The sequence below is a fragment of the Ictalurus furcatus genome, chromosome 25, assembly GCF_023375685.1.
Source record: "Ictalurus furcatus strain D&B chromosome 25, Billie_1.0, whole genome shotgun sequence".
Lineage (NCBI taxonomy): Eukaryota > Metazoa > Chordata > Actinopteri > Siluriformes > Ictaluridae > Ictalurus > Ictalurus furcatus.
The window spans coordinates 10,770,753-10,790,077 of record NC_071279.1 but is presented as its reverse complement, the minus strand read 5'-3'; the positions used below and the strand labels follow the sequence as shown (position 1 = coordinate 10,790,077).

General features: G+C 38.4%; 1 protein-coding gene across 1 annotated transcript in view; it reads left to right on the top strand.

The window, feature by feature from the left end:
• The window catches only part of oma1 (OMA1 zinc metallopeptidase), a 25,253-nt gene extending 9,162 nt beyond the window's left edge, over window positions 1-16,091 (top strand). The window contains exons 3-8 of the mRNA XM_053613971.1: window positions 183-356; window positions 1,053-1,160; window positions 2,537-2,665; window positions 3,555-3,629; window positions 7,539-7,688; window positions 14,041-16,091. Coding sequence (XP_053469946.1) covers window positions 183-356; window positions 1,053-1,160; window positions 2,537-2,665; window positions 3,555-3,629; window positions 7,539-7,688; window positions 14,041-14,310 — 906 coding nt within the window. The 3' untranslated portion in view covers window positions 14,311-16,091. The remainder of the gene's footprint in view (window positions 1-182; window positions 357-1,052; window positions 1,161-2,536; window positions 2,666-3,554; window positions 3,630-7,538; window positions 7,689-14,040) is intronic.
• Window positions 16,092-19,325: the final 3,234 nt, after the last annotated feature.

Genomic DNA, 19,325 nt, shown 5'->3' with positions numbered 1-19,325 from the left:
AGGCAGCTTGTGTGAATTCTGATTAATAGATCACCATAAGCTTATTATAACCTTATGTTTATTTTATAACAATAGTTTATTATTATTATTATTGTTATTGTTGTTATTATTATTATTATTATTATTATTATTATTATTTTAAAATTGTATTTATTTATTTATTTATTTTTACCCCTAACCAGTACTTAGAGGAATATGGGAATTCGTTCATCCCTGATTCCGATCCCAGGACTCAGGTGGTTAAGCGAGTGGTCCAACACTTGGTCGACAGAAACCAGGACATTGAAGGGATGAATTCTGTACCCTGGACTGTTCACGTGATAGAGGAGCCCATCATCAACGCTTTTGTCATGCCTGTAAGTGACTCAAGAGATTGAATGAATCTTTTTATTTAGGTTGAATCCAAATGATTCATCATTATGCTGTATATACTGTACTGATATTTACATGCAGCCAGACTTCTAGTTATTGCTAGAGTCTATTAGTTTTTCTCACTTGCTTCCACATGAGGTGGCCATTTGACCGAACTTCCATATGACCAGACAGACTGTCCTCCCCCCCGTGTTTTTCCCTTTTTTAACGTGGGGTGTAAGATGAGGTGATTGTAAAAACAGTGCTATAGCAAACACAGACACAAATGCAACAAACTGGCAGAAGTGTCATTAGTTGTGGCTAAGTGGAAATTGGAAAATGGCAGATAAGGTATTGCATAATGTTGGTAGGATTTTGCCCTGTTAAGAGCTAGAAGTTTCACTGTTGAATAGAAATGCAGAAGTTAGAAGTGTGAATATCCAGTTTGTAACAGCAACAGATTGTGACTGTATTGTGTACTGTGTGTGTGTTTGGTATGTGGGCATGTTTTTATGTCTTGACCTGGACAAAATATGTAACAGTTTTGACCTTGTTGAAGAAAAGTACTTTTTTTTTTATTATTATAAAAACTTTAGCTTTTATTTTTATAGCGTTGTAGCTTTAATTAGTTACATTAATAATTGTGTCAATGGAAGATCTTCACAAGGATAACAAGACGTGTGTGTGTGTGTGTGTGACAGAATGGGATGATATTTGTCTTTACAGGAATGCTGGAAGCTGTTGGAGACATTCATCAGCTGGCTTTTGTCCTGGGGCATGAGATGGCCCATGCTCTGATCGGTCACGCCGTAAGTGCCACACCTTCATGCCTTCACGCAGGCTGATTTAGAGTAATTCTTTTGTGAAGTATGTTGCCGGAGACGCATTAGCATCCTATCTTCCCTCCTTGCTGTCCTGCTGCATACGGTTTAGGAAGAAAAACACCCTTCATTGCGTTTAAACGGCCTGTTTATCATCTCTTTTGCTCGCACCATGTTTTGCTTTCATCTCTGCATAAGCGTTAAATTGAAACGAAGCGAGCGTCCTGTGTGTTTAGGGGCGCAGTTGTAACATCAGTGTGCCGTTTCAGTGCTGTTGCATCATGCGTTGTGGTGAGACTGCGGGCAGAATTTGGAATGAGCACGGCTTAGCACGGCCCATGCTGCGCAATTAAATAATGGATAAGCTAAGCTAGTCTACATCAGACTGAAAATCATAGATGGCGTAACAGGGATTTATTTGCTCAGCTGTCTTCACAGATTTCCAGAGTTTCTTATTGCTTCATAATAACATAAAATAATCATTTTTGTTCCTCTCCAAAAGTCAGCTAGTCTGAGTAATTTGTATGGCAGTACCCATAACCCTTTATTCAGCCTATTTAAAACGATTAAATAAAAGTACTCTAGTCTATATTTCTGTTCTTCTCCTCAAAGATATGCATAACCTTCTTACAGTTCTTCATTATTTGACACTTTCACAGCGCTGCAGAGAAACACAGTGCTATGACAAACCATTAAAGTTAGTCCGCACAAAAAAAAAAAAAAAATCCTATTACAAATTTCATTTGCTATTTCAGCAACGAGTGCCAGTGTGTTATAGCGTTGTCAGTCATATGAAGACTCCAGATCTTTATCTGTCTCTATTAAATGTTTACCTCTGGGCTCGGTGTGTATGTGTGTGTGTGGGATGGTAGAGGAGAGAGAGTGGATTTTTATTAGACGAGTGTCATGTTTTATCTGCACTGAGACACAGTTGAGAATGAATGAATGAAGTGCATTTTAAGGAGTCTGACTGCCAGGCTGCTAGGACTGAAATGGCTGGGTGATATTAGAGCGAGTGGGAAGAGAGTCTCGTTTGCTCTCTGATACGACAGGCTGTTGGAACGGCATTGTTCTGACGACTCCTGCAGGTAATATAAAGTTCTGATGCCATCTGCATTGCGGCACATTTCACTAATGCAGTTCACCGAAGCACTAGTGGAGAGGAGTCTGATTGTTGTGCTGTTACATTAATTTCATTTGCATAATCGCATTATACTTCTGTGACAGTGACTGATCTGATTAATCTTATGAATGAATGAATGTGTTTACATGAGATTGTGGGTTTTTTGCTAAGTTTTTGCAAATAATGAACTTGTCAAAAAAGGGATGATAAGCAATTACTATAATTTCTCTCTCTTTCTAAGGTGGAGCAGGCTAGTTTGTCTCATGTGCTGGATTTGTTATCTATGATCCTGTTGACAATGATTTGGGCGATCTGTCCGCGAGATAGTCTTGCTTTGTTGGGCCAATGGATACAAGGCATACTAGTTAAGGTGAGACTGTTTTGTAGTTCAATGTACCACATCCATGTAAACAAATATTATTAATTATATTATAATGCATGATCAAAGTTTCTGTTCAATTAAAGTCAGTCACGCTTAGAAATCTTTGGGTGCTACTAGAAAGCTAACAGTCTGCATACTGATTCTGCAGTCTTTCCTCCATAAGGTATTAGACATTAGTGGCAGGAACTCTTCTTTTGCACAGCATGCATTGTTTTATACAAGAAAGCCTGTAGTAAATCTCTCTGTCCAGTTCTGAACCTAAATGTGGCCAGCAGATTGGCCTACAGTAATAATAGTAAGTCATGGGGTGTTTTAATTAAAGTTTTAATTGCAGTCTCAGTCACTTTAGATTGTATTGAACCTTTTTGTTCTGCTTAACAATATACTAGCTCTTCTGTGACGGTTTTGTTGGATTCTTTTGCTTTCTTTATTCTGATCCATTTTCTTTGACTGTTTATTTCTCTTAAACTTTGCCTTCCTATATAATATGCACAAGGTCCACTACCAAGACCTGCTATTGAGTGATTAGAATTACATCTGTAGTCACAAATATAATGGAAAATATCTTATTATTTATGGTGAATGGTAAAAATCTATATCATGTATCACTACAGTAATTATAACCATAATCTACAGTATAATGGCATCCTAAAATTTTAATAAATAAATAAAGTGAATTGAGTACAAACAGGTTGCTTAGAATTCCTCAAACATCTAAATAGATTTAGTCTAAATAATGTAGTATTTAATCGTAAGCGTAAACTGAATAAATGTTGGCAATAACAACAAATGTAACACCACATCATGGTAGTGGGCACAAACATTTGAGCCGTATCACAGGTAGTTGGTGGTGTAATGAGTGCATGCTCTGTTTTAGATCTTGTTTGACAGGCCTTACAGTCGTAAACTGGAAGCGGAGGCTGATCAGGTTGGACTGCAGCTGGCGGCTAAGGTACTTCACACATCAACACTAAATAATCCCCACACAACACAATAACACCAAGGTTTACCATTTTCATCATTTAATTCTACAGGTTAGATATAACCCTTATTACTATGGACAGTAGATTTATGATGAGAACCATATCCACAGTCTGCATTAGATGGCAGTGTTCACACACACATACACACACACACGAGTCTTGGTTGATAGAGCAGTGTATTTTGTAGTGCACACATCTAGAGCGCTCATACAGTAAGTCCAGCTCTCAAGCAGAAAGGTGGCTAGCTCCTTTTTTTCCTACAAAAGGGCAGAGTGTGTGCTGGAAGATGTGTGAATTGATTTGAGACTGGAGGAAAGCACACTTACACACTGAGGGTGAATATCAATACTGTCTACACAGAGTGTGTAACATTACACACAAGCCAGGGAGATGTTGCTGATCAGAAAGGCGATAGCGTAGATCCACTTGCAAGACCTGCTTTTATTTTGTCCTTGTATTGAAAAGACATTGTGCTTTAGCGCTGTCACAGTGTCAGTTATATAGTTCAACCAGTAACATGCGTGTTAGAGAGGAATTCCATACATTTTTATTTATTTATTTATTTTTTAAAATTTTTTTTCCACTTTAAGCATTATTCACTTGCACACAAATCACAAGTAGAACAAAATGTTGAAATAGCTAGCTGATCCTTTTTCATGCAAAATACTAAAAACAGCAGGCAGGGCATTTGTAGCCATATCCTGTAATTATTTTGAGGTCTACCTGACTGTCTGCTTCTCGGCACAGGAACGATACAATTTTGAAATCTATAAAGAATATACCGGTAATTTGTCATAAGTGTATTAGTTTGGCGTTCTGGATGAGATAAATACAGTTCTTAATATATGCTCCTGTAGCTATGGTAAAGTGTAGCTTATATACAGGTGTGTCTCAAAAAATTAGAATATCGTGGGAAAATTAAATGTTACATTACTGAATTTTTTTTTTTTCCGTAATTTAATTATATGGCTTACAGCTCATGAAAAATCCTGTATCTCAAAATAGAATAAAGAATTTATAATACAGAAATGTCGACCTGAGAAGAGCTCTAATCAGCTAATTAACTCAAAACACCTGCAAAGGTTTCCTGAGCCTTTAATCTCTCAGTCTGGTTCAGTACACACAACCACAATCATGGGGAAGATGAAAGTAAATGTTGCATTTCATTTGGAAATCAAGGTCCCAGAGTCTGGAGGAAGAGTGGAGAGGCACAGAATCCAAGTTGCTTGAAGTCCAGTGTGAAGTTTCCACAGTCAGTGATGATTTGAGGTGCCATGTCATCTGCTGGTGTTGGTCCACTGTGTTTTCTCAAGTCGAGAGTCAATGCAGCGTCTACCAGGAGATTTGAGAGCACTTCATGCTTCCATCTGCTGACGAGCTTTATGGAGATGCTGATTTCCTTTTCCAGCAGGACTTGGCACCTGCCCACAGTGCCAAAACTACTAGTAGCTGGTTTGCTGAGCATGGTATTACTGTGCTTGATTGGCCAGCCGACTCGCCTGACCCGAACCCCATAGAGAATCTGAGAGACACCAGACCAAACAATACAGACAAGCTGAAGGCCGCAAACAAAGCAACCTGGGCTTCCATAACAAACACCTCAGCAGTGCCACAGGCTGATTGCCTCCATGCCACACCGCATTGATGCAGTAATTCATGCAAAAGGATTAAAGCCCCGACAAAGTACTGAGTGCATAAATTAACATACTTTTCAGAAGGTCGACATTTCTGTATTATAAATTCTTTATTCTAATATTTTGAGATACTGAATTTTTGATTTCCATGAGCTGTAAGCCATAATCATCAAGATTAAAACAAAAAACTTGAAATATTTCACTTTATGTGTAATGAATCTAGAATTCCACTTTTTGAATTAAATTATGGGAAAAAAGGTGGAAGCAGATGGGAGCTGAAAATCTCATTTTAGAATATGAGTTGGTATTAGATGTGTCAGGAAGTAAACATATGTTTCCTTATAAAATATAAGAGCCTGTCATGTTCTAATTGCAAATTAGGACCGTGAAACATTGGTTATGTTTTTTTTTTTTTTTTCCCCCCTATTCCTTTTTATATCCCCATTTATTGTGTATTCTCTGGTAAATCTGGAAAATCCTACTAAAGACATACCCTGTAGCATACTGTAGGTGCACATAGTCCATCCTGTAAAAGTCTTTAGTACATTATTTAAATACAGTATTCATAACCTTTCTCAATACATGGACAATTTAGTAAATTGTGATAATGCAATTCCATACAATACCATTTTACATACATACATACATTTATATCTCCATATAAATATCATTTGCCCACACCACCACCTACCTTTTCAGGGGCCAAATCCCTCTTTACAGATAAGTGGTGCAGTGGGTCAGTGGTGCAACATGAGTACACCCCATGGAAATTGTTGGCTTTTTAAAAATATTTGGACAAGCAAACATTTGATCATCTTTGAAACAGTGCCTATTAATAAAGTTGATATACTTGAACAAAACCACAAGGAAAATGAGCTTTTTTTAAAATCATTTATTCAGCAGAAATATCAATAAATGTGAGATTCTTCCATGGAAAAAATAAGTAAACCCTTGGCCTCAGAAACTAGTATTGCCCCCTTTAGTAGAAATAACTTCTTGTAGGCGTTTTGCATAATTGTCCGCCAGGCTAGCTGGAATGTTTGACTACTCTTCTATGCAGTAGTATTTCAGTTACAAGATGTTTGAGGTTTTTCTTGCATGTCCTGCCTGTTTCAAATCCCACGACAACATTTCAACATGTCCAAAACGGTGGGATTCAAATCTGGGGTTTGATTAAAGCCATTCCATAACCCTCTATTTCTTCTTTTTGAGCCATTCCTTGGTGGATTTGCTAGTGTGCTTATCATCATTATCCTGTTGAAAGGTTCACTTTCTGTTCAACTTCATTTGTGCAATCTCTTTCTGAAGCATGGACTTTGACACTAACAGTTGCAAAACTTACTAGCAGATCCTGTGATTAAATTTTGGGGTTCCTGGAGACTTCTTTTTGCATCAGATGGTCTGCTCTTGGGCTGAATTTGCTGGGACGGCCAGTCCTGGATAAATTGACAGTCAAAATCTGCACCCTTTGTAGATGATTTTCCTTACAGTGGAATGATGTATTTCAGATAATTTGAAGATCTTTTTAAATCCCTTACCAGACTCAGGCATCCACAACCTTTTTTCTGAAGGCCTTATAGAACTCTTTATATCTTGGCATGATGACACCACACACCTCAATTACAAAGACACCAGACACTAGATATGAAAGGAGCATAAAAAAAAGACTGGTTCCACTTTCACTCCCTAAGCAGGTTCTAATCACTGGCATCCAATCTTCGCCTGGTTCAAATTTTATGGATCTATAGGTGTAATAAATGTAGGGGTGTACTTATTTTTTTCATGTGATCTGTTTTTTGTTCATTTAAATCGTGAAAATGACTATAAATTGTCAGTTGTATGTGTCATTTGATAGAGTGTATAAACTTTATTAATAGGCATTGTTTCAAAGAGGATCAAATCTTTGCTTGTCAAAAAAAACAGCAGTTTCCATGGGGTGTACTTATTTTTTCACATGAGGCTGTGTATTTTAACACCCTTTCCACACCACCCAAGAAAAAGGGGGGGGGGGGGTGGAAAAACATTTGGGAAGGGGTGGGTAGGTTTAGGGTTTGGGGTGTGTCCAATCTGCATATTCATAGAAATTTCTAATTCATTACAGAAAATACATGATCTCCAAAACATGGTTTAAAGATTCTTCTTGAAAATAGCTTGCAGTTGGCTCTGTGGGATTAAACAGTATTTGAAAGCAATTATTTCTCTCTCTCTCTCTCTCTCTCTCTCTCTCTCTCTCTCTTTTCCTAGGCATGTGTGGATGTGAGAGCTGGGCCTGTGTTTTGGCAGCAGATGGAGTTATTCGATCAATTAAAAGAAGAGCCCACTATGCCTGAGTGGTTTTCCACCCACCCCACCCACCACAGTCGCATCACACACCTTGACCACCTTATCCCAGAGGTAATACCACACAATCCCACATCTCTCTGTGTTCTATCGCACAGCTCATGCTACTGTTGTACACACAGACATACACATCTTCCCAACTTAAATTCCTTTCCCATTACTGCCGAATGACAACCATCTGCCAGTGACATTTACATGCACATCAAATTCCGATTAAGGTCTTCTGTGTATTCGGGTTGCAGCCATATTCCGAATGCGATGTTTATATGCATACGGATATCAGAATATTCCTGTATACACGGTTGTTGTAAGTTTGCCCGAGTGGCCATTCCTAAATACCTAGCCTACAGCCAAGCATCTATTAGCACATGCAATTCTTTGCAGACTGGGAATGGTCATCAGTATTTGGGGAATCTAAATATTGTTTTAATCTTAATCAGACTGTAGCATTTACATGACTCAGTACTAATTAAAAAATATCCAAATTCTGATTTATATCGGAATATTGATGTGCATGTGAACGTACTCCGTGCCTTCATGGATTAAATCAGTGGTTTCCGGTGGGGTCCGTGAAGCATGGCGTAGAGTGTGTGATTTTTTTAAAAAACATTTATTTTGTTACAGTGGTGAAAATCATGACACACATTATCAAAAGATTATATTTAGGGATCCAAGCACCAAAGTCAACTTGCACCTAATATGTTGTGTCGGTGCTCAGGAATAGCAAGGTCGGTTGTTCCAGAAAATATTATTTGATAATCTAAATAATGTTCATGACATCATTCCATACTAAGGGGGTGTCTGGGGAATTTATTTTACAGTTCAAATGCTCCTTGGCTACAAAAAAGGTTGACAACCACTAGATTAAATGATATCAGCGATAATAATGATATGTTGATGAACGTTTTTTTCCCAAATGTCCTGTTTCTTTGGAAGCTTAGTATATTACACTGCTTTCTACCACTTTCCTGAAGTGTGCTGCAGTTACCCCTAGGATTTTTACTCATAGATGTATATTATGTACAAATTCTTGTGTTATTCCCATGTTTATGTTTCTGCATATTTAAGCTAAATAACAATCCATGTAAACTAGCACCTTACACTGCCTTGCTTGGCTCTAAGGCTTGCTTAGTCCTGCGCCTGCAAAGCAAACACTCTAGCGGACTGACGAGCTGGCAGCTAAATTGTGTTTTGACTATGATCGCCAGATGATGTTGCTTTTTATGTATAATACAAATACAACATGACTTGGAGCAATCAGAATTGGAGTGTACAGAGCTTCCAGTCCTGTCTGATATTTCCAGACTGGACCAGACTAACAAGATGTCTGGAGACCACCTTGCTTCTGTGCACCAGTTAGTGTTCAAACACATACAGACAGACAGACGGACAGACACACGCACACGTGCATATGTGTGCTTAGCAATACGCTCTTCAACGCAGGGTGAAATGCTTTGTTAGAGACTAAATTATTCATTCAGTGTTTGCATGGGACTTCCTTAGAGCTTTGTTTAATGACACATGAGAGTGGCTGTAATCGCTGAGGGATCAGTGGAGGCGTTCTCAGATTGGCTGGTGTGGTTCCAAGAAGAAGAGCTGATGAAATTACCACTCAGCCTTTCCATTACCATGTTTCAAAATTCTATTCTCTTAAAAATAAAGAACTTAAGCACAATATTTGCTTAGTATTACAGTCTTCTGACATTTCTGGCCACACTTTTAATACAATCAACTGTAAAACCAAACAGAGTTCTCCTCAAAGTCTGACTGTGAAAAAAAATCAACTCAGAGGGAAAACTCTGGTTTCCATGGTGCCCCATGGATCTAGCGGATCACTAACGTTCAGCCAATCAGGACGAACCTACTTGTTTGTCAATCATGTTGCTGGTCAAAATGTTTTCCCTTGTGCACTAGCTTTTAGGTGTTCTAGCTTATCCAACACATGTAATTTGGGGGTTTGGCTTTGGCGGAAACAACAAAGTGCCCTCAAATTAACATTTGTACTAGATTAATTGCGTCAGCGTTGACAGACTTTGAAATCTGTAGCTAGTGTGGTGTCTTCAGTTCAGCTGAAGATTCATTAAAATAACTCATGCTTTCATGACAACTAATAACAACTCATGGTTTCATGACAATAAATAATGCTACACATTTTGCTGAGAAAGCTAATAGCAAGCTGATGAATAAGTAATAAACATTCCAGGTCTGCTTTATGGATTTTCATGATTAGTAGGGTGTGTTAATGAAAACTAATAGTGAGTTGGAGTGGCAGAAAAGGACACTCTGCAACAATTTCTAGGCTTGGACAAATCATAAATTCATGGGCTAGTCCTCCAGGCAAGTGGACGCTCCAATCCTGTGTTTTGAGTTCGCAGAAAGAGCACATCGTCATGTTTGCACTTAAGAAAAACGTCAACAAGACATTGAACTGCGTTTTGGGTATGAGGCGAGGTGTTTTGTCCTTGAGGAGACGTTTCCAGATATGAGAACTTTGTGCTGTACTTTATTTTGCTGATTTTCATCAGTCTTTCCATATACCTGCATGTTTCTGGTTCAGAAAACATTGTCTGTCCACCATGCATGCTAATTAAAGTCATTAACGCCTTCTTGTCCATTGGCCAACTACAATTGAGGTCATAAGTTGCAGAATCGCCTTGCGGAATCTGCAAAATGTTAATAATTAACAAACAATAAGAGGATCATAAAAATGTATGTGTTTAGTTGTTTATTTAGTTCTGCCCTGAATAAGCTATTTCACATAACCAGTGTTTACATGTAGTCCACAAGACACAATAATAACTGAATTTACACAAATGAACCAGGTCAAAAGTTTACACACGCTCGATTCTTAATACTGTGTGTCACCTGGATGATAAACGACTGTGTTTGTGTTGTGATAGTTGTTCATGAGTCCCTTGTTTGTCCTGAGCAGTTAAACTGCCCACTGTTCTTCAGAAAAATCCTCCAGGTCCTGCACATTCTTTACTTCTCCAGCATTTTCTGCATATTTGACCCCTTTCCAATAGCGACCATATGATGTTGAGATCCTTTTCACACTGGGGACGAGAGAGAGAGTCAGTCTGTACCGGATTTCGTGGAGCTTTTTTGTGATTGTTGCAGCCAAAAATGCTTGATTTTGCTGTGGCGTTTTAAAACATTTGCGATGCAACTTGCAGAGTTTTTTGTGCTTGTTTTGTGGCATTTTCGCAACTACTTGGTGAAATTGCTATTGCACAAAACTGTTCTGCAAGGTTTTCCGCAGTGATGTTTTTTGGTAAATGAGACCTTTTAGCTGTACTCATGTTTAGTGGAGCAACTAGATTGACTGTTAACTTTGGTACTGGTAATTATGTAGCACATAGCGGATGCATTTCTGTCATTAAAGGAAAATGAATGGAGAGAGAGTGGGGTCTCATACACAACATACTTCCCTATGGAGTAATGTAGGCACACTAAGACTGTGAAAGGATATACACACATACACACATACACACACAAGCTTGATAGACGATTAACATCTTTACCATCTGTCCCCCCTGTGTTTGAGGCACCTCAGTGCCAGTATACAGGCAGGATTCTTTCACTCACTGCTGCAGGTTCACGCTGAAGGTTAAGTTAAGCGCCTGTGTGTGACTAATATACACACACACACACACACACACGCCCATGCGGCACATTTCCCAGCCTCCACCACCACTTTGCATCGTATATTAAAGAGCCATTTCGTGGAGCCAGTGGCTTGTGACGGGAGAGATAGCTGTGCATGTTCCTGTAAATGAGTGTCCTCCACATTCAACTCACTCACTCGCTCACTGGCTTTCTCTTTTTCCCTGCTTCAACCTGAGCTCTTTATCTACACACAAACACACATACGCACACATATTGATTCATCAACAGCAAAAGGGAAGGTGTCGGTGGAGATTTCAGGCAGAGCTTGAGATGTGTTGAGACATACCCGATTCAAAACACCTAGAAGACTGAAGCCGTACACATTTCTTGGATGAGGAATTTATAGTGTGAAGAATTGATGATATGAACATATTTATGATATGATTTAAAGGTATAGTTACTGATTTTGAGTTAAATAAGCCCAATGTTCAAATATCGCACCTTTCTTCAAAGGGATAATATCTTATTATTTTTTTCATGTATTTCTCTATTAGTCCTAATTGTCTTTGAAACATGGGGATTTTTGCTCTAAAAATAACAAGTTTGTGATTTTTAATAAATCACACATGGACATATTATATCACTAGCCCATATTTCATACCTAGGCTATTAGTTGTTTTTTTTTTTTTTTTAAATAAATATTTCTGCATATTTGATCCCTTTCCAACAGCATCTATATGATGTTGAGATCCATCTTTTCACATTGAGGACGACTGAGGGACTCGTACACGACTATTACAAAAGGAGCAAACATTCACTAATGCTCGGGAAGGCAACACGATACATTAAGAGCCAGGGGGGTGTAAACTTTTGAATAGGATGATTGGTGTAAATTGTTAATATTTTTGTTTAAAGATAGTCTCTCGGTTGTCCTCGGTGTGAAAAGATGGATCTCAACATCATATAGTCGCTGTTGGAAAGGGGTCAAATATGCAGAAGATGCTGGAAATGTAAAGAATGTGCAGGACCTGGAGGATTTTTCTGAAGAACAGTGGGCAGTTTAACTGCTCAGGACAAACAAGGGACTCATGAACAACTCTCACAAAACATAAACACATCATGTCGTTGATCATCCAGATAACGACACACAGGATTAAGAATCAAGCATGTGTAAACTTTAGAACTGGTTCATTTGTGTAAACTCCGTTATTATTGTGTCATGTGAACTATTTGTAAACATCTGTTATGTGAAATAGTTTATTCAGGGCAGAACTAAATAAAAAACTAAATGCAAAACAAAAGCACAAAAATCTCTGCGAAATCCTGTTCGGACTGTCTCACTCTCTAGCGAATACTAGTGATGGGGATTTAGAATAAATTTACAGTCAAATCCATTTCCATTCAGTCAAGTAGCAGATGCTTTTATACAGCGTGACTTACAAAATGTGCGTTTAAAGGCATAGTGATACCATGTACTTGAACTCATCAGTAAAAAAAAACATAGAAGTCTGATGTGTAAGAAATTATTTGCATTGACAAATGCAGCATCTGTAGGCAACTGGTTTAATGAAAAACAAACAGTTGGAGCCATATCCAAAATAGCTACACTATATGTCCAAAATTATGTGGACACCTGTGCATCACACGTATGTTCTTGTTGAACATCCCACTCCAGATTTATTCCCCCTTTTGTTGTTTATAATATCATCCACTCTTCTGGGAAGGCTATCCACTAGATTTTGGAGCGTGGCTGTGGGGATTTGTGTTCATTCAGACACAAGAGCATTAGTGAGATCAGGTGATGTCAGGATTGGGGCTCTGTTGGCATTCCAGGTCATCCTTCAGTATTCATGGTCATCACAAGTGGATACCACTTGGCAAGCTCTGTTTAGCATAATGGACATTTTGACTCATCGTTAGTAATGTTTCTGTTAAAAGTTTTTTAATCTCATTGAAACCCAAACACAGTGATGTTCTTATGTAATAGCCTGTGTTTAGAGTTTTTTTTTACCCCAGGGAAGAACCTCCTTGCTCTTTTGTAGCAGATACTGATCTATGCATTACTGTCCTTACATATGATTTTCCTATTTATACAGACTGTTCTTTTCTTACCCAAAAGTGGTATATATCTTGTATCAGTTCTTCAACATGACTAGAGGAAACACAGAAGGATTTGCTGCTCTAATGTGCTCCTTTGGGTAAATGTTACCAAATAAGCTTTGGACAAGCACTCTTTCATCAAGTGCCTTGAGTTCATTTTAATAGCCTGATCTTCAAACATCGGTGAGCTCCGTAAATCCGTCTCCCTGCCTGGTTAATGAAAAGAGCTTTCTGGGGAGCTGTATCTAATATTTTCTCCCACAGAGGTTGTTCGGAATAAAGATTTGACCGTCCAGAAGTGTCCATGTTAAGCATTTAGCTACGCAACCTTATTAAGCTTTATGTTTATTGTTCTTTAGCTGTTTTTCAGTGCTGTCATAGTCTAACAGCATGGCCTACATACTATTATTTTATCATAAAGCTGTTGTATATTGGCTTCTGTCCTCTGACCCAGAGGGAGGTCAGAGATCAGCCCCAGGTAAAATGGTTTGTGTGGAGAGAATATGAGTACTGTACAACCTTAAACCTGGGTGAGTGGGGTTTGTCTGATTTTATACTTTTATCAGTCCGGCACATCCAACCATTGGTTTGGTATTAAACTTCCATAAAAGATGTAATCTACACAGGATTTTTGTTGGTTGTAAGATGAAAAGTCATGTGTGTCTTGTGTATCTATCTTCTTGTATTGTTGCTGCAGGCTCTAGAGCTCCGTGCAAGATGCGGCTGCCCTGCTCTTTCTGACCCTGATCCCCGGGCTGTCTTTTCCAAGACTGCGCAACTGTTGCTCAAGAACGTAGAGAAAGAAAAAAACAAAGCCAAAGAGTTGAAGGAGAGAAAACGAGCAGAAGGAACACAGCAGAGAGTCCAGCCTCAGTTAGGGGCAGCGTTGGTTATATCAGCCCAACAGCAGAATCTGCTCAGTAAAGAAGACTCGACTGAAATCCAACTGCCGCGTAAAGAGGTTTAACCAAAAATGAATGAGTTATTTTATATGATGCGCCATACTTTACAAATAATAGCCGTTATTGTTCTGTATGGTCAATAGCTTTATAATAAACCTTGTTCTTCAGTTTACCAGCTTTGGCAATCTGGCAGTAATGTAGCCTAATATTTGCTTTGGCAATAATGCAAATCAACATTAAGTGAATATGTAGATGCCTTGTAGCTGTGATGGCCGGCTGTGATGGCCACAACCATTGTGAAGAGTGACCTCAATGATAGGTTGGCAGCCATGTTGTGTAAACATACACTACCAAAAGTCAAAAGTTTAGAAACACTCATTCTTTATTTTTTTCCACATTGTAGAATAATAATAGTCATCAAAACTCTGGAGTAACACAAAGGGATCTATGGGAATTATGTTGTGATAAAAAAAAAAAATCCAAAATAAATGAAAATAATTGAATATTTTAGCATCTTCAAAGTAGACTCCCTTTTTGCGTAGAATTTCTAGAAATGTATGCTTGGCATTTTTCTCAACCGATTTCTTGAGGAATTCCCCTGAGATGCTTTTTAAACAGTTTTAAAGGAGTTCCCACCTACACTGGACTCTTATTTTAAAAAATGGTCATCTGTTTAAAAAAAAAAGAAGATTTTTTTCTAAATAAAATGTTAGTTTTCAAATGATAGAAATGAATATGTTGGCACGATTATAATTTTGTCTACAACACTGATTTCAAACATTTAATCATACACCTTCAGATCAAAAGATTTTTAAGATCATGAGAAACATTTCAGTCAGGTGTCTCTAAACATTTGACTGGTAGTGTATGTGTAGTTAAAATAAAGTATAACACAGACTTAAGATGGCCTGAACTTTGTGGCAAAATTTTTGTTTTCTTTTCATAGCAGGGGTTCTCAAACAAGGGGGTACAAGCCCACATGGGGTTGCTTACAAAATCTCATCTTTTGTTGTATTCATTTCTTTTACAAATTAATATTAGAAATATTTATTGGGAGTCACATTCAAGCAAGCCTCATTTACACCAAGAGTTCAACATTGAAATTGATTATGCAGCAAAGAACATGTGCAAGTTCAGTATTCCCACTAGACTGATAAGTCTAATGCATGGAATATTCTTTTGGTTTTACGTCACTATTGTTGCGCATATGTTACTGACATAATAATGTTCAATGTAGTGGAGGCACGCTGGCTTAGGGGTTAGCTTCGCATGTTTGCCTCGCACCTTCGGGGTTGGGGGTTTGAATCCTGCCTTCGCCCTGTGTGTGCGGAGTTTGCAAGTTCTCACCATGCTTTGAGGGTTTCCTCCCCCAGTGATTGGCATGTCTAAATTGTCCATAATGTGTGTGATTGGCACCTCGGCCAGGGTGACCCCTGCCTTGTGCCCCGAGGCCCCTGGGATAGTCTCCACGCTACCCGTGATCCTGTGCAGGATAAGTGCTATGGAAAATGGAAGACTTGATGGGAAAAATTTTGTGTGGTCACAGCTTGGGGTTGAAGAAAATTCATAACATCCATTTGGGGTTGTTTGGCCAAATTGTTTGGGGTCCCGTGGTGTATGCGTAAATGGTTTGCTCAGGGATTTTCTCATCATTTTCACTGTTGCTCATTTAAAAAAACAAAAACAAATTATATCATTCAACTATAACAATAGAACTACTTCTGCACATTGTAGATAATTTTTTCTTTTTAAAATGTGAAATCTTTATATTTGTTTTGTGTGTTTCTGTAAGAATGTGCCTAGTAGGCTGTGTTGAGAGGAAAAAATAAACATTTTTATCATTGCTGTTTTAGGGCAAGTGTGGTTATTAAAGTTGATGTTTCTCTTCCCCGGCAGTCTGGTAGACAGGTGCCTGTCATGAGGGACTCGGAGCAAACCTGCCGGCATCCGACTGCTCATACAGCGCCAGTATATGGCTAGTGTGTTTGGGTGAAAATTGGTAGCATGGTCTAAGTGCTTCCTTTGCTTTTCGAACACGCCATGTTCCCTGGGCCGGCTGTTCCCACAGGAGAGCTGAAGCAGAAACTCATTACTAGCTGTAAAATTGCGTAAAGAACATCAAGCTGCTGGCTGTCACCCACCAAGTCAATTAGAAAGAGGAGAGGAGAAGAGAGGCCTGGAGGGAGTATGAGGAGATGTGAGAAAGCTGGAAAAAGAGGTGTGGATTTTTAGATATTGGGCTGGAGAGTTGAGTAGATGCAGTCAACTGTAGTTTGGACATTTCATCAAACAGATCAGACATGCCAGGACTTTACAGAATTTATTGAGAGCATGTATTGGCTCCAGATTTTTAACCTTTAGGCTAGCATGCTTCCTGGATGGCTGAACAGTCCGGTCTTGAAGAGCCATCTTTGGACTGATTGATCCCAAGTATTGGAAATGAGTTGTGTGTGCCAGACGAACAAGGTACATACAGTACACCCAGTGGTAATATAAAGTATAAATATTCTTATTCACAATGTGTAACCTGATTAAAAAGACATGGGTCATTCCATCTCAAGTGGTCCAATACCGTAAATAATAATTGTAAAGTTGGTTGCTTGACCGTAAATAATAATTGTAAAGTTGGTTGCATGCTTTTAATTATTATTATTATTTTACTTGGTTTAAGTATGATGGCTATCTTTGTGTCATGGCACACAACAAACCTCAATAGCTCCTTGGAACAAAAACTGATTTCTAGAGCACATTACTACTACTACTTCTAGCTCTGTAACCAGTGGAATCTCAAACTCAAAATTTTTACAGCAGAATGCTACTATAGAGGACTTATTTCTGTGAAAATTTCAGTTCATATCTGGTCCTTCACCAAAGATATTCAACCTGAATTTTTAAAAATGGCACTTTCTCTCCCCCATATAAAAGAGAGAAGTCTCAAACCTGAAATGTTCTGCTTGCACACTATACTTACCTAGGTACCCCCTAAAACAATTAAGACTGAGACTCGAATCCTTCACATTATAAATTGACCCTAAAAGTGGAACTGTGAGCAATCTTGAGTATTAAAATTGGACTTAAATTCTGAGGCTAAGGAACAAGAATGTGCTAAATGTTTTTATATAGGAATTTTTACCTTGTAATGTGCTTTAGAGATCAGTTTTTGTTCAAGGAGTTAGGACCAACCTGAGCCAAGACATTGAGGTTTCCATGAACAGCTGTATAACCAAAATTTGTTGTGTGCCATGACACAAAGATGGCCGTTGTAGTTAAACCAAGTAAAATTAAACAAAATAACTGGTGGTTTTGCAATGCTAATACATAAAGGTAATCACTCAAAAACATTTTTGGAAAATTAAAAATGGTCAAGCAACCTGCATTGGACCACTTGAGATGGAATGACCCACAAATAAAACTCTCTAAATTTCATGATTCGCAACCAGCGGCTCAGCTGTAGTGCACATGGTTAGCAAACAAGCACAAACATCCATCTGTGATTTGTTTCTGACACTGCTGGTTTTATCAAACAACCTTGCAAGCACAAAGATTCTGACTGACCAGTCACACTTGTGTGGCCAGTCTTAGGTTTGAGCGATGATGTAAATCAGCCATGCAGTATGAAAAACGAATTCTGTGGTTCTGCACTCTGAGCCTTTATGCTGGATGTGTAAAAGGATCAGAATCAGAAATGATGCATGCTGGAAGAGCAGAGCGGTGAATGGCCTGTGTATCTGGGGGTGGATGATGTATTTGTGTGTATGTCTAGTTCTAGAACTTCATCTTTATTCTTTAATAAAGTCAGAATAAAGAATCGTGTGGGCAGGCAGATTGGTACATGTCTCAGTGTGTAGGTGTCTATACAGTTTCCCATAATGCTGTTTATGGTGAACTTTAACCCTCTTTATAAGGTTCATTTCACAACCTCACCCACACACCTGCTGTTTGACTGAATATTAAAAAAAATTCTAAAAAGGTCAGAAAGGAGACTAGTACCATGTCCAGTGTTTCAATGCTTCCAGTCATGTCTTTTAAGTCTACAATTCACGGTTCCTTCCTTATGTGCTTTGAACATGTAATATCTTTTCAGCACTTACACATCAACAACTTGATGTCTATTTCTTTCAGAGAAATTGACAGTTATTCTCCTGTGTCTGTGTAGCCATGTTTCTGCTTTTTTTGTCTCATATTTTTTGTCTCATAGTAAGATGGTCCTAGTTCCAAATATTATTTGGTGATGTTGAAAATGTACCCTGTTATTTCTATTCTCTGTCAAAAAAAAGAAGGTGTTCTCCAGTGTCTCCATTCAACCATTCCAAAATAACAAAATATACATGTCCTGGCTCAGACACCAGAATGAACACATGTGGACTAAAGGAGCTCGAAGGGAATGTGGGACAGCCTGGATTTTTTTTTTTTCTAAGAGCACATCATTCAATGGCATTTGGCAGCTGCTTATAGCAATACATCCAACACATTTTAAAGGCTTGAAATTGTATGTCGTACATCTTTTAAGGGGGGAAAAAAGAGCTCTTTTATGCTATAAGCGCTGCACCTTTGAAATTGGTCTCTCCCTATTGCCTCCGGTACAAAATCCTGACCCACTTAGTAAAAATAGAGCCAGTTTTCTCTAGAAGGTTCTCCTGTGAAGGTGTGGAAAAGCGTGTCTGTGTAATTTAAGGTGATGTTGCTATGGTTCTCTCTGACCCTACCCAGCAAAATAAAGTGCAGACTCTTGGGAGAACTAATGAGTAACACAAACATTTTAAAATGAATTAAAGGCAGATTGGAACAGCTTTGTCTCTTTAATAGTCTTTAATCAGGAGATGGTCAGTCCATCTCAAGTGTTCCAATAATCATATAGTTGGTTGCTTTGTTTTTAATTTTCCAAAAAAAATGTCAGTTAATTACCTCTATGTATTGGCATTGCAAAACCACCAGTGTGGACTTAAAATTGGAGTTAAATTTGGACTTAAATTGGTTTTTATCACTCCTGTGATAAGTGACTAAGTGACTATGCCAATACAATGGCAATGCCAATACACTCAAAAAAAAAAAAAAAAAGGAAAATTAATAATGGTCAAGC